Source organism: Anoplolepis gracilipes, chromosome 1, assembly GCF_047496725.1.
Source record: "Anoplolepis gracilipes chromosome 1, ASM4749672v1, whole genome shotgun sequence".
Lineage (NCBI taxonomy): Eukaryota > Metazoa > Arthropoda > Insecta > Hymenoptera > Formicidae > Anoplolepis > Anoplolepis gracilipes.
In genome coordinates this window covers 19,041,221-19,057,500 of record NC_132970.1, presented here as the reverse complement: position 1 = coordinate 19,057,500, position 16,280 = coordinate 19,041,221, and the positions used below count along the sequence as shown (strand labels likewise).

At 27.1% G+C, this 16,280-nt stretch overlaps 2 protein-coding genes across 5 annotated transcripts in view; both read right to left on the bottom strand.

Annotated features, from left to right (window-relative positions):
* The window catches only part of LOC140673633 (uncharacterized), a 5,946-nt gene extending 4,599 nt beyond the window's left edge, over positions 1-1,347 (bottom strand). The window contains exons 1-2 of one of the 3 annotated variants that reach the window (XM_072906752.1): positions 1,207-1,347; positions 1-187 (exon numbers count right to left, since the gene is read on the bottom strand). The exon at positions 1-187 is cut by the window's left edge and continues 70 nt beyond it. In XM_072906752.1, the coding sequence (XP_072762853.1) occupies positions 1-185 (185 nt within the window). In that variant the 5' untranslated portion in view covers positions 186-187; positions 1,207-1,347. Of the gene's footprint in view, positions 649-1,206 lie in introns of those variants that run through there. The other 2 variants (XM_072906902.1, XM_072906822.1) reach the window with 2 other exon arrangements.
* A 3,246-nt stretch (positions 1,348-4,593) lies between these two features.
* LOC140673528 (uncharacterized) lies at positions 4,594-12,148 on the bottom strand. Of its 2 annotated transcripts, XM_072906631.1 has the most exons (7): positions 12,048-12,131; positions 11,417-11,691; positions 9,831-10,087; positions 8,156-8,425; positions 5,892-6,022; positions 5,522-5,687; positions 4,594-5,036 (listed from the first exon to the last, which is right to left on the bottom strand). In XM_072906631.1, exons 3-7 carry the CDS (start codon positions 10,083-10,085, stop codon positions 4,638-4,640), a joined length of 1,221 nt encoding a protein of 406 aa, XP_072762732.1. In that variant the 5' UTR covers positions 10,086-10,087; positions 11,417-11,691; positions 12,048-12,131; the 3' UTR covers positions 4,594-4,637. The 2 variants fall into 2 exon arrangements, with proteins under 2 accessions (XP_072762732.1, XP_072762644.1); XM_072906543.1 differs by lacking the exon at positions 11,417-11,691 and having other exon boundaries at positions 12,048-12,148.
* Positions 12,149-16,280: the final 4,132 nt, after the last annotated feature.

Sequence of the window (16,280 nt, the reverse complement as noted above, 5' to 3'; positions counted from 1 at the left end):
TGGCCGTTTTGATCACGTGAATATTCGACATTAACTCTGATCATGTCACTAGCATTGTTGTCACCCTTATTCGTAGCCGGTTTTGCAAATATATCGATCACTTGAATGGAATTGTCATTTTCCGACTTTTGCAGGGTTTTCTCCATAAAGCACAGATTTAGCCATAGCGATATTTCTTCGGCCATTTCTGAAATTGAAATTGTGGAACTGGAGAATTTCTCCGTGAATAGATCATTTCTGGTGAGTTCTTCTCGCCGTGTCACAAAATGAGAAAACGATTCTTTACGATAACTTATTGTTTATGACAAGATTTACATATGACGTTTCCTTTTTTTCTAGCCAACTCGCTCCTGTTCCCATTTTTTATTCCACTTTATCACCGTTTTTCTTTCCGTGTTCGTCCGATAAATTCAAGGATTCCGTTGCGTTTTAGATTGCTTTCAATTAATGTTTACACTTACGTTTACTCACACATTTTAATTGAATTTTATTAATATAATTCGTCTTATTTTATATTAATATCAGAGTCTTCTCTGCGTTGATGACGTCTGAATTTATATAACATTAGCAATAACAATTACAGTTACAAATACACACACAGAGGACACTAATTAATATAATAAAAGTTGTATAATTGATTGATTGATTATATTTTTTATGTTATTGCAAATTGTAAAGTTACATTATATTTTTATGAATTAATTATTAATATATGTTAATAATACATGCATTAAATAATAATGTATTTTTTCCACTTTTTTTAAATTTTTAATAAATTAAGTTATCTATTGTAAGAAAATATATAATTATCTGATTAATAAACTTCTTGCTTGTATAATCTGTAATTACACTTGGTCCTATTCCGTGTAATAAGAATTAAATTCTTTTACCAAAAAGGACGGCTAAACAAATGAAACATACAGCATAGCGCAATCTTTCTCCTGATCGTTGACCTGTTTTTCAAACTTGATAGTTTGTTTTACATAAGAACATATATTTTAAAGCCTATTAAGATATATTTTTTATGCCAATCCCACTTCTCTATGAAACTGAACGTAACAATATTTTTTCGAAACACAATAATTATGCAAAAGTTGATCAAAATTGCATAAATTTTTTGTTATTATTTTACAAACAAATAAACTACGATTATGTCTTCTCAAATAATCATTAATAGAAAAGAAATAAAATAATCGCTACACTTACTTATGAGTTGTTTATCTTAATTTATGTACTTTACTTAATGTTCACACTACTGCTACACTCACTGCTTCACGAAGACCAAGCGTGAAATATACCTAGAAATGAGATATCTAGAATAGAAATGAGAAGTTTCATACTGATAACAATACTGCTATCTGTTATACTCATTAAAAAAAATTACAATCTTATCATTCTTATTTTTTTGCCTGCTTCTTTGATAATTATTACTCTTGTGTTTTTAGGATTACAGAGACGAATGCGTAATACCACAAGACGCTAAATAAATGCATTAATATTATTATATTTATCTTTTTTTATAGACCTATATGTATATATAAAAAACCAATAAATATATGTCAGAATTGCTATAAATTGCTATAATTTATAATTGCAAGATTAATTTTATGATAAGTACTATTTCAACAAATCCTCACAAACTGATTTGCTTTGATGTATTTGGTGATTAGTTGACTATTAATTTCAATATCTTTTTGTTTTTGCATATTTTTTACCTTTGTAAGATAATAATAATAAAAATTAAAATTTTATGACAAAATTAAAAGTATAACAATAAGTTATAATAAAATTTTATAATATGAATGAATTTTATGAAATGATTACGAATAATAATTTTATAGTAGCTCTTTTTGTAGACGTATACATATATATATATATATATATATATATGTATATATACTTTATTATTATACAATATTGCTTTATTATTCATAACTTTTTATATTAGATAATTAAATCATGTTCGACGAGAATGATTTAATTCTAGTTTAAACTATGAATTAGAAACACAAAAATTAAAAGATATATATTTAAACGAATTTGTACATATAAATAAAAGTTTACATGCTTTTATATGTAAAAAATAGCTAAAAAATAAGATTTTTAATTTTTTTCAATATGGTGCACTACTCATAAAATCTGAAAAAATTCTGAAATATTCAGCACTTCTATCTCTACAATTGAGAATTTTTTCAAGACGTCACTTTTATTAGAAAATGGAGAAAAATCTTTTGGAAATATTAAAAAATTTTTTTTAGCTTGAATTTGGCATCAATAAATTAAAATAAGAATTATATCAAAAAACTTTATTGGTTTCTAAAATTTCCCAAAGCTACATTTAAGTGCAATAACAACTTGCTGAGAAATAAAATAAAATTCAAAAAAATTTTTTATTCTGCAGATAGCAGAATGGGGGCAGAGAGAGTAAAAATCTTGTCAAAAATGTTTTTTCAGACAGATTATCATAATTTTTATACTTTCTCACCATTTGATGCGAGGGACATTTTTACCACTTTATCCGACTATAGCCTTTCAAACTATATTTTTTTGCAAAATATATTTATTCATATATACCTCTCTCAATACTTTTTTAAAAGATTTTTTTTTGCGAAATTGCTGAGTTCGTGATTTTCTCATCTTCTCCCGCCTAAAATATGATCGATTAGCCATCAACATGCAAATTTATCCACAACTTGTAGTCATAGTTGAACAGAAGCAACCGTGCCCTTCACGCGATCTACGAAGAGCATTGAGCATTCGAAACTAGCGTATCTCGAGCGACATTGAATGCATTTTCGGTTTCAGAAACTATTTATGCACCTACACTTATGCGGATATTACATACACATAACACTATCACACGAAAGATAATTCTCGCGCATTACTGTACTGGTGATTCCAAACAATATTAGCGATATAATTTAATCTTTGAAAAACTTTCCAATTCTCTTCTTGTTTATGTTCAAAGAAATACGTCATGACAGAATTAATTTATTTTATGATTAATAAATAAGTTTCTAAAATTGAGAATAAAATTTTAAGTGTTTCATGATTTTTTTTATAGTAATTCTTAAAAAAAGCACCTATAATTACAATTTAAATTTATTGTTAAATAATGCGCAAACATCTTAAGGAGGAACTATACGAATCATGTGTGTTAAAAGATCTAATACGTCTAATACCTTTCAAGATTCATAAATTTAATATTACATAACCACTTTTAAAATATGGGGATTATGGCACGATTCCAGAGAGAAGGAGGTAAAAAGTATTAAAAACAAAACTTCTGAGTGCACTTGAGAAAAATGTTTCACTTGAAATTTTTTTAGATCAATATTTACTACGGAATCTAGATTATGTTTCAGTAATTTTTGTCTGTATTGTAGAAGCACTCGATAAGAAACATTTTTTCTTTCATGTTTAGTGCGTTCAACCTAACAGATGTAAAATTGACTTACATAACGACTCAAATGAAATTGATAGATTTCATTGTCAGGTACCCTAATCAATTAAATGTCGAAATAGAAGAAGGGAAATATAATCGTTTTCAACACAATTCAAAATGTCATCCGTTGTGTATGTATATATGGATATATATATTTTTTATTATTTTGAGTCATAAAAAAATTCTTAGTTTCTAATTAGAAAATTGGATTGATGCAGAGTTTTCTTTATAAACGAGAAATCCAATCTGTCTTATCCAATAACAACAAAATATATTTATATATATTCGACTCTAACAATTAAAAGATCTTATGAATATAATATATATTTTTTTAATTGATTTAGTCGAATATCTAAAAATGAATTAGTTTTAGAAAAAAAATAGTTCAGATAAAACTTCTTTTTAACAATTTAACAGAAAAAATTGTTTAGTTTAAAATGAAAAAAAAAAAAGAAATATTAGTTCGACCATGTATGTAGGTATGTACATATATATGTATATACGCATATACATATTTTATATTATTCCTATATAATTATATAGACACATATATATTATTTTCATTTTCTAAATTTCATATTTTTTATTATAAATTTAATATTGTCCCACACTTATGTATTTGTAATAATGATATCTGCAATTAGCATTTATTTGTAAAGTAATCTTTTTTTAAAATAAAAAAGAAGTTTTGACGCATTCACTCATAAGAATGATACCAGTTAAGTGAAGTAATTAAATAATATTGTTTTAGTTTTCTTATTATTAATTTCATTTATAAGTTTTTACGACGTACAATAATGTTTGCAATAACTTTCATGAAATATAAAAATAATTTCATAAAATAAATGTGTTAATAAATTAATAGAATAGTTATTTTTAAATTAATCTGCTTTAGAATTTTGTCAAAAATTTAAATTTAGTTTTCTAATTCCTAAATTCCTAATTTTCGAAATTTCTTAAAATTTACTATTTTATATTTTAATTTTACACTAATTTAATTTAATTTAATACTAAATATCAATTAAATTAGAGAATTAAAATACAAAAATAATTTAGAATTAACATTTTAAGTTCTCCGCAATTAATTTCAATATTTTCGCGGAGAGTACAATGCTTTTCTATGTCTCTCATTCGTAATAAGAATCCTGTTGAATTTGTGTTCTTTATTATGACAGATTAAGTACTTATTACATCAGAGATCCAACAAACCCCATTCGTCATACATAGGCACTCGCTTCATCATAATTTTTTTATAAGCTTCATTTTTATAACCCGGATTCGTATAGCTATCTTTGTTCATCATCTCATCTAAATCTTTTACTTCTTCCTTATCGACCAGCACTAGTGGTAATACCGTAAATGATGATATCATTCCATAGGAAGCTCTTCGCTTTAGAGCAGCTTTCAATTCTTCCACCGTAAGTGGCTGTGTTTTACAATCCAGTTGTTCCATAGTCGCTGACAGAGTACCAATGTACTCGTTAAACAAAATATCTTTGTTATTTTCCAAGACATCCGGGGAAGGACTGGTACTGAGGAAATAGAGGAGATCGACCGCCGGCGATGTGTAGACACACAGTTGAAAGTCCACCTGCAATATCAAACAAACTCTTTCAATCAATGAATCTCTACAACGTTCAGCAATTGAATTGGAAATAAAATCCGTGCACGGAAAAAGACGTGCGATTCCTATTGAGCAAGTCACAGTGAACACTTTGTGCAGATAACAGATGTATCTGAATTCAATAAAACTGTTTCATTATTTCATCTATTGAATTATTTCATTATTTATAATATGCTGAAGTATATTGTCAGCTCTTTATTTTAATCCGAAAAGTTGATATATAATTGAAATATACGTTAACGCATATTGATAGTACTCCTTAGGAAATTATTCGTTGTATATAATTAATTTTATTTAAATATTATTTTACTCTTTAATGTAATTATATATAATAAAAAGTTAAAATTTTTTAGATTTAGAAATCTTAACTGCATATAAAGAATTATAACAAATAACCACTAAGTTTTTATATTTAGAGCATATACTCAATTTTTATGACATGTGATACTTACAAAAATATGATCAATAGGTTTGCCATCATCGTCATAGTTGAACATCATGTTATTCACCCAGCAATCACCATGATTAATAACGTTGAAATCATCCTCAGAAAACTTGCCAGCCTCAATTCCTATTTGATATATGTGATCGGTCAATTTAGCAATTTTTTCCGAGTATCTAGCAATAGAAGAAGCATATAAATGTGAAACTAATATTCGTTATATGTACATCTTAAGCACAATTTATATTTATATATGTCATTTCTATGTTTAATTTGCTTAACATTTTTGCTTTAAACATTCAATTTTTAATATATTATGTTTAATAATATAAAATATTATTTCTTAATAATTAAAAATTCTATTTACATGTAAACTTTACTTTTTCATTTCTGGCCAGTTTGCCATCTCCTCTGCTAAATGTTTAGTACCCATAACGAAAAATCTTTTCATTTCTGACGAGTTTTTACTGTTAAACATTCCTCTCGAATACATTTGTTTCTGATTTGGTTCCTAAATATTAAAACATTTTTTTTTAATCTTCATAATCTATATTTTTAATTACAAAATAAAAACTTTAAGTTTTTATAATCATAATTTTAATGTAATGCGATTGATGAATCTTTTTTGGGAATTATGAAGAAGACGAGTATAGTTGAACTTTTTTAATGTAAAAGATGTAAATAATGTAAAATATGTCTTATTAATGTCTGATTAATTTAATTTTAAATTATAATCTTTTTTCAAAGATAGAAAATTTTGTAATTTATTTACTCATATCTAATGTATTTAATAAAACATCTCTAACATTAAGAAAGTTTTATTTTTAAATGTTTATAACTTGAAAAGGATATATTAATACAGAATATATTGATTAAAAAAATATTGACTTTTTACCAATTAAAAAAATTTGTCATTAATTTGAAAATTGTGGGACAGCTTCTAAAGAAAAAAATGTAAAGAATTACAAAATTAATATTGATAATAATTTGAATCGCTAGTAAAGAAAATTAATACGAAAGAAAGTATAATCAACTCAAACTGGCCAATATGCTTGATTTGATTTTATTCGATGTTTGATATACAGACGACGTTTCGACCTTAGGTTTAGGTCCTTATTAAGTCTTGAAATTAAACACGATACTGGTTAAGAGTAAAAATTCAAATGTCACATTTATACGTCAGATATTCAACTAGTTGATATTATGTACATATTGCCAGTTTGGCTCAAATATTTACTTTCTTCCTTATTAAAATTAATATTTGTTAAAAGTATAATTTTATAACTATGATATTAAGTAAACTGTAGTTTTTGTGTTTAAAAGAAATGCTTAATTTTTGTTTTCTTATTCTGTTTACTTAATTAAGCGCCAAGAGAGACATGTGCCACAATATAAGTTATAATAAAAAATATTGAATTTTATTATTGAACGTTATTCCTTGCCAGAAATTTTCGTTTAATTATGAGCGTGGTCTAATAATAAAGGTACAAGTGTTGATTATGAAATATGCGTGTATGTGTGATCTGTATACACATTCTCGAAGTCAAGGGCATGTATTGTTGTATGGAAGAAAAGACTAGCTGCGCAAGCGTTTTTGTCTTTAATCCACTGGTGAGAGTTAAGCAAGTTAACGAAATAGCCGATGAAAATTATTTCAAATTTGAGATGTACATCAAATTTTGTAAGCAGAAGATGTGAATTATAGTGTAAAATTCATCAACAAATATTTATGGCCAGAATGTTTTATGGCGAAAAGAAGTGTGCGTATGATGTAAAAAATTAAAATAGCCGAATAGTATATCTTTAAATTTAGAAGATGTATCGTTATGTCATCTAATGATATATACTCATGACTTCGAGAGAAAAAAAGAGAGAAGAAGATCGGGTGTGCGGATAATTAACGCCTGTACTTTCATTATCGAACTGTCTACTCACTTATATAGTTTTATATAGTTTTTAATTTTAATCTGTCTATAAAATATAAAAAATTACTCCGGTTAAATTTATAATTAAAATTAATACCATGCAAATTTTAAAAATTCCTTTAAAAATTCAATTTACACCTATTCTATAAAATAATATCTATTACTGTTTGTTACTATAGATCTATGCGAGTTGTAATAAAAAGTTTTGTTTCTCAAAATTTTGAATAAAACAATATAATAATAAAGTAGAATAATATTTTTGTATATAATATTAAATCTTGTTTAATATATTAATTAGCAATATTTTGAATATATAATTAAATAAAATACATGAAATATACATTTTTCTAAAGTTACTGTTTGAGTATATTAATTATATTTTTATAAATTTGTAGATTTTATTACAAACAAATTAGTAAATTAATATTTACAAATACTATTACAAAAATTTACATATATGTTTTTTGAAATACATTAATATTCATTATATAAAGTTTAAGTTATTTTTTATTACTGTATGTATTATAGAATATAGAAGGAAAACTTTTATAGTAACTTTAAAATAAACATTATTAATGCAATAAAAGTAAAAATTTTCATATATGTATTATTGCATCGTTTAATATCACTTGCATAAATGCTATTAATATAAATTCTATAAAAAAGTGAATTTTTAATCACCTCAAAAAATATGTTACACTTGATTTGTACTAATTTACCTTCTCGCATACAGCTATAGAGCTTGCATGAAATCTGGCTAATCCGCGTATCGCTAATATACAATGAGGTAGATCAAGACCAGCCTGACGACAAGCTATGCGAAAGCCGAGAGACGCAAGATCCTCCATTACTAAAAGAGTTGGATCGCTCTCTTGCACGTACAAGCCTTTCGCGCTCAAACGATACTTGGATTTTAGCAACGTGTTCATTTTATCTAAAGTGTCTGTCATCATCAATATCTCCGTTTTAAACAAACGTGATTGCGTAACCTGTAAAAAAGATTTATTTAACATCAATAAGAAATAACAAATTTTTATTTAACATATTTACATTTTAATCATAGTATATAATTATATACATTATATAATATTATAAAGGCTTAAGAAACAAAAAAATGTTTTCTATAAAAAAAATTTCTCACTAATAAAATAAACGTACGCTTTTTATACAAATAAATGAGATTTTTCAATAAAAATTTTATTTCAAAATAACTAGAGAATTTTTTATTTTCTATTTATTTTTTTCTACAATTTGCACAATTTTCAGTGCTTGCACACACCATATATGTTATTTGAGAAATCAAATTTTTATTTATCAAGGAATCAAATCTAAACTAAATAATAAGGTATATTATTGCAATTAAATTTTAAATTAAGAAGATAAACAGCTCCTATGACAAGTAAATATATGTAAATAACAGGCTGAAGAAGCAATGTTACAATGAATATATATATACAGGGTGGCCCATTTTAAACAATACAGTCAATTTTCTCGTAAACTAAGCGAAATATCGATAAATGGTTCAGACATGTGTTGCATGGTTTCAAAGGGACTATAAGATTCTGCCATTGGTTTGACCTTGGATAATCATTTGAAGGTCACGTAAAGGTCACCTCAATTTTTTTAAATGGCACCCCCTATTTTTTATTACATATTCTTGTAGCTTACCTCGAGAGCTTTCCAAAACACTTATGATAAAGTATTTTTCATTAAGTATTTTTTGAGTTGAGACTTGAAAGTTGCAATATTTTGACATAAAATACAAGATACCTCGTAAAATATTCACTTTTCGATTATCTTACCCTAATACTTTTATACACAGAATAATGAGATGAATCAATTGGTATAAAGAAAACACATAGTTATCTTTAAAAAAAAATCTGAATTTGCAACTAGCAGTTACACATTTTTACTTTAACATAATTATGTGTTTTCTTTACCAATTGATTTGTCTCATCATTCTGTGCATAAAAGTATAAGGGTAAGATAATAAAAAAATGAATATTTTACGAGATATCTTGTATTTTATGTCAAAATACTGCAACTTTGAAGCCTTATAACTTAATAAGTGTTTAATGAAAAAACATTTTATTGTAGTGTTTTGGAAAGCTCTCGAGATAAGCTATAAGAATATGCAAAATTATATAGGGTGTTTCATTTAAGAAATTTAAAATGACCTTCACGTGACCTTCATGTGACTCTACAAGGTTAAACCAATGGCACCATCTTATAGCCCCTTCGAAATCATGCAACACATGTCTGAACCATTTTTTGATATTTTGCTTAGTTTGCGATAAAATTGACCGTATTGTTTAAAAAGGGCCACCCTGTATATATATATATAATATTTAATTTATTTGTATACATAAACATGTATAAATTAAACAAACTTACAAGTTCTTTACGAGCGCCTTCAAGTGTAGGCTCAACTTTAATGATGACAGATTTTTTTTCCGAGATTTTATGGCCGTTTTGATCACGTGAATATTCGACATTAACTCTGATCATGTCACTAGTATAGTTGTCACCCTTATTCGTAGCCGGTTTTGCAAATATATCGATCACTTGAGTGGAATTGTCATTTTCCGACTTTCGCAGGGCTTTCTCCATAAAGCACAGATTTAACCATGCCGGTATTTCTTTGGCCATTTCTGAAATTGAAATTGTGAAACTGGAGAATTTTCCCGATAAATCATTTCTGGCGAGTTCTTTTCGCCGTGTCATGAAATGCGAAAACGATTCTTTACGATAATTTATTGTTCATGACAAGATTTACATATCACATTTCTTTTCTTTATAGCTAACTCGGTTCTTTTCCTCTCTTTATTTTCTCCTCATTCCAACTTTTAGTTACCTTCGCCATCTCTTTTTTGTCATTTTTTTACTTATTTTATCACGGTTTTTCTTTCTGTGTTTATCAGATATATTTAAGCATTCCGTTGCGTTTTAAATCGCTTTCAATTAATGTTTACACTTATTTTTACTCACATATTTTGATTGAATTTTACTTATATTCATCTTATTTTATTTCAATGTCAGAGTCTTCTCTGCATTGATGACGTCAGAATTTATATAACACTCGCAATAATAATTATAAATACACACACAGAGAACAATAATTAACATAATAATAATATTATATAATTGATTGATTGATTATATAACATTTTTTATGTTACTGCAAATCGTAATTACATTACATTTTTTATATCTTAATTATTATTAATAATATATGCATTGAATAATAATGTATTTTTTCTACTTTTCTTTAATTTCTAATAAATTAAGCTATTTAACCCAATATGTAGGGAACGTGGGGTAGAATGGCCAACGTAGACATTGAGCAAGTTTTCAACATATTAAAAAAATAAATCGATTTTTTTTTTACTAAAAATATTCTTTGGAATATCCACTATAAGAAAAAACACAAGTTTATTATAAAATAATAGTTTAAATAGACGAGATTATTGATTTAGTAAAAGCCTAGATTTTCGTGATATGCTTTTCATGCGGGGTATAATGGACTACCTCCAAAACTTGTTTATTTCATTAACATTGATGTCTAAATCTTCTTAAAAGTTGTATATTATAATATGATATATAAAACATAAGAATATAAATTTGTATTTTTAAATGATAACTATAAATTAATAAATATAAACAATTCTTTTGTTATAATAAATATTTTCCTCTTTAAAACATGAAAAAATATCCTTTAATGTAATAACTTTTGGTATTAATTTTGAAAGACAGCATCTATGTATACTCTCTTTCTTTCTCTAGTATAAAAATAAAAAGTACAACACTTCGTGAGATAATATTTCATTATGCCTTAAAACGTATTTATTTACTTTTGATCATATAAAAAATTATAATTAATCAATATTTACATAGATACAGTATGAAATTAATAAGAAAAGATTATTTTAAAACATAAATGTATTTACGGTAATAAAAAATAGAATTTTATCATTGTTTACCTTATGTAAATATATCGAAGAATTACAACTCAGTCGCGGAGAGCACAGCAAGTACATTAAATAATTTATAACAACTTTCAACTAAAAATATTGCGACCATTGATAACAGCACGCAGAAAGAAACACCTAATAGCAATAATTGCAACATATTTCATGACATGGTAGCATCTCTGTAAAAAGATATCGACTCTGCACCATTGTATCCCGCGGTGCCGTTCCCCTAATTATCTAATTAATTAACTTCTCGCTTGTCTAATCTGGAGTTACACTTGGTCCTGTTCCATGTAATAAAGATTAATTTTTTTTACCAAAAAGGACGGCTAAACGAATGAAAAATACAGCATAAAGCAATCTTTCTTCTGATCGTTGACCTGTTTTTCAAACTTGATAGTTTGTTTGACATAACAACATATGTTTTAAAGCGTATTATTAAGATATATTTGTTATACCGATGACCCATCCCTCTATGAGTCTGACCGTAACAATTTTTTTTCGAAACAATAATTATTCAAAAGCTAATCAAAGTTGCATAAATTTTTTAGTATTATTTTACAAAGCAAATAAACTACGATTATATCTTTTCAAGTGATCATTAATAGAAAGGAAATAAAATAACTATCGCTACACTTACTTATGAGTTGTTTATCTCAATTTATGTACTTCACTTAATGCTCACACTACTGCTACACTCACTGCTTCACGAAGACCAAGCGCGAAATGAGATACCTAGAATAGAAATGAAAAGTTTTATACTGATAACAATACTGCAATCTGTTATACTCACTCAATAAATTACAACTCAAAAGTTTATTCGGTTTAGTGCTGCACATGATAACGACCATCACGAACATTAACATTTAATAACCCGTCTCGTACCGACAGACTTCCTGATTCATTCCAAACTAGCTCATTAAAGAAAAAAGATTAAAAAGACTATCTAAAATAAATATGGGTTATAAAGCAACAAATTTGCTGAAGACTGTAAGGAGAATGAAGGATATAGATGTTCGACTACTTACTGTTAGTAAAAAGTATCAATGTAATGATTATGTATGGAACTGATATTTAAAGATGAAAGAAATATGAAATAATAGAAAAGTGCCAGAATAAATTTATAAAATGGATGGTAGAACTAGAACACTCCAAGTTATATTGTATATAAAGAAGAAACAAAAAAAAAGTTCTTGAGAAACAGGTAAAATAGCAATTAGTTTTAAGGAAAAAGTTAGAAGAAAATCCAGTAATAATATAAAAGGAATGATGTAGAGAGAAATAGAGAAAAATGATACAAAAGTAGAAGCAAATTAAGAACAGACAGATAGAAAAATGTATTTTCGAGAAATGAAATATGTAGAATAGAACACCTGTATCATTATTAAAACAAACATGTTTGTTAATGACACGTCTTTTTCAGTATCATTATTAAAACAAAAAAGTTCTTGTAAAAAATTTTGCTTGATAAAATGCTTGTTGTAAATCTTATGTTTGCCTGCTTCTCTGATAATTATCACCTTATTGTTTGTAAGATTGCAGAGACGAATGTAACACCACAAGACAATGAATAAATGCATTAATATTATTATAATAACCTTTTTTCACAGTTCTATATATATATATATATATATATAAAACTAATAAATATATGTCTGAATTTCTATAATTAGATATAAAAATTAAAATTTTATGACATAATTAAAAGTATAACAAGTTAAAATAAAATTATATAATATGAATGAATTTTATATAAAATGATTGCAAATAATAATTTTGTAGTAGCTTTTTTTGTAGACGTATACATATATATATATATATATATATATATATATATATATATGTATATATGTATATATGTATATATATATATACATATATATCTTTATAAAAATTTAATTGCATTCAAAAAAATATTAAAAATTGCTCTTTACAAAAAAAAAAAATATAAATAATAACTCGCTTGCCGCAATTGCCAAGATTCACGTGCACAAACATTATTACGATTCTACCTTAAAGATTTCACACTACATATCTCTAGCGCAAAAATGCAGAATTGAGTTGAGGACCAAACGAATAAAAAGTCGAGAATAAATAATCGATATAATCGATTCATAAAATCGTTATGTCTCTGACATGTAAAGGATACGCGCAAATCTTATAAAAAATCTGCTGGAAATGGCGCTGCACGAATTGATTATTATCGTTAACTGACAGAACATCCATGTTACAAATAATAAGGACGGATATAATCATTGATAAAACGCCGGGAAAAAATCTAAGACCCCTCTCTTCTGAAAAAAAAAACAAGAAGACGAGAGGCTTTATTTGAATCGATTCCATCCTCGCGTCAATATGCACTCAAGATAAGAAAGTTATTGTTATAATTATCTCGTTATATTGTTGCAATTTAACGTAGCGAATAGTAGAGTCCTATATAATCGGTGGTCTAAAGAGACTAGGCGGTCAAATGACAGCATTGATATTTGTGGTATATGTCCGATATTTAAAAACGATTAAAAAATCATAATTATATATTATTTTCAAAATATATAAGAAATACTATAATTATAATATTTAGCTTATATTATTTATTATTTAGTAATTGCCAAATTATTGCAAGTTTTAAATTATATTTTTTTGTGAAATATATTTACTCATATGTACCTCTCTCAATATTTTTTTTTTTTTTTTTTTTTTTTTTTTTTTTGTGAAATTGCTGAGTTCGTGATTTCGCCACCTTTTCCCGCCTAAAATACGATCGATTAGCCATCACATACAAATTTATACATAGCTCGTAGTCATAGTTGAACAGAATCAACCGTGCCCTTCGCGCGAACCACGAAAGGCATTCGAAACGAGCGTATCTCGAGTGACATTGAATGCGTTTTCAGTTTCAGTATTTATGCGCTGTGCACCTACACTTATGCGCATATTACATACAGATAACACTATCACACTATCATAATGAAATGTTCGCGCATTACTGTACAGGTGATTCCAAACAATATTATCTATATGATTTAGTATAACTTTCCAATTCTCTTCTCGTTTATGTTCAAAGAAATACGTATGAGCACGCGCCGCATATCGTGCTCAGCGTACGCTGAACGTTTTTAATTAATATTTTAATAATTATTGCGAAAAATCGTAAAATGATAGAGGACTTTTATGTTCAGTTTGACTTGCTCTATCAGCCGTAGAGAGGTAGGGCGATTATCACCAGACCCTTTGTATTATATATATAATATTGTTCTCTGAGCGTTTTTAATTAATAGTTTAATAATTATTGCACAAATCGCAAAATAGTAGAGGACTTTTCTATTTGGTTTGATTTGCTCTATCTAATGAAAGGTCGGGCAATTATTACCGGACACATTGTGTATATATATATATATATATATATATATACATATATACATATATATATATATATACATATATACATATATATGTATATATTGTTACGTCCAGACCCGTGGAAAGGATGGGTCAGAGGAAGGGCGTAACAGGAACTGTTCTGATGTTAAATGCATATTTGCGCACGTACGGAGTATCGATATATATTTTATTTGATCAAAAAAGAGAAGTGATTTTAATGATTATTCACGAATGCGCCAAGATTATTGCATTAATAATCTTTCGAATCACAATATTATAAATATTATAAATCATGCTCGATTACAAGGTAAGTTGCAGATGAGATCATGGACAATCTCACGTGGATCAGCACGTATCTAAGTTATCAATCATTATCGACCAACAATCTTCAATGTTGTTTGATTCCATCACAATCTGCGTGCCAAAGCTGAATAGGATAATAACAGTCTTCAGAGTATATGAAGCAGCCTATTGCTGTTAGAATCATTGAATTTCCATTGAAACTCATCATGGCGAATACGTGCAAAATATTTGCGACTTTTGCTGTCATCTTTCTAACATCCTTGTCTTTGAGTTCGGCATTTACTCAAAACTTCACTCAAGATGGACACTTTCAAAAGAATTTTGATTTAAAACAACCGTTTATTCGAGAGAAAAGAGGAGAGAATGTTTATCTCGTGACAAAACCTGATCCTTTGGAGTTGGAAAATAATCAGAATCACAAACCGTCCATGATAGAAGGGCAATCGTAGAAGAAAAGAAGTTAAATTACAAGGATGATAGAAAGAACGAAGAGAAGCCGAAAACGAATAACGATACTGTTAATGCTAAGGTAAAAATTAAAATATACTATTATAAATACGAGAATTAGAAAACTGAAATAAGAATGAATCTAATATTCTTTCTTTTTCTTTCCTTAGGATGATGTATAAGAATATGCACGACCTTATTTAAGCATTTATTCTCGCGGATGAGCAAGATATTGCTATAAGGTTGCAACAATTGCGGGAACTAGAGGTATTTAATCATTAAAATTTACAATACAATACAATATAGAATTTTAAGGTAAAACTCAATAAATTCAGCAAATTATTTAGAACATATATAACTACATATTTAAATAGTAAAAAAAAATTACACAAAAAAGAAATAAAAATGTAATTTTTCGGATAGAGGCTAAAGAATATTAAAAGAATATTAATAATAAAAATCTTCATAGTAATGTTAAATTTAATATTGCATTTTTCTGACATATAATAATTGGTTTGTAACACTATGCTACGGAATCCGAAACACTTAGCAATTTACCGAAACCATCCGCAGCCACAGCCGCAGCTAGCGATCTTCTGGGGTCGAATCTATGGGAACCTGTTTCTCTGACTGATCTCGATGCTTACTCTTGCGAAAGTGAGGCCGGCGGATACGGTCATGTGCATGTGTCAGGTCGGCTCGTGCACCACTTATTCTGCGAACTCAGACTGTTCTGGCACCT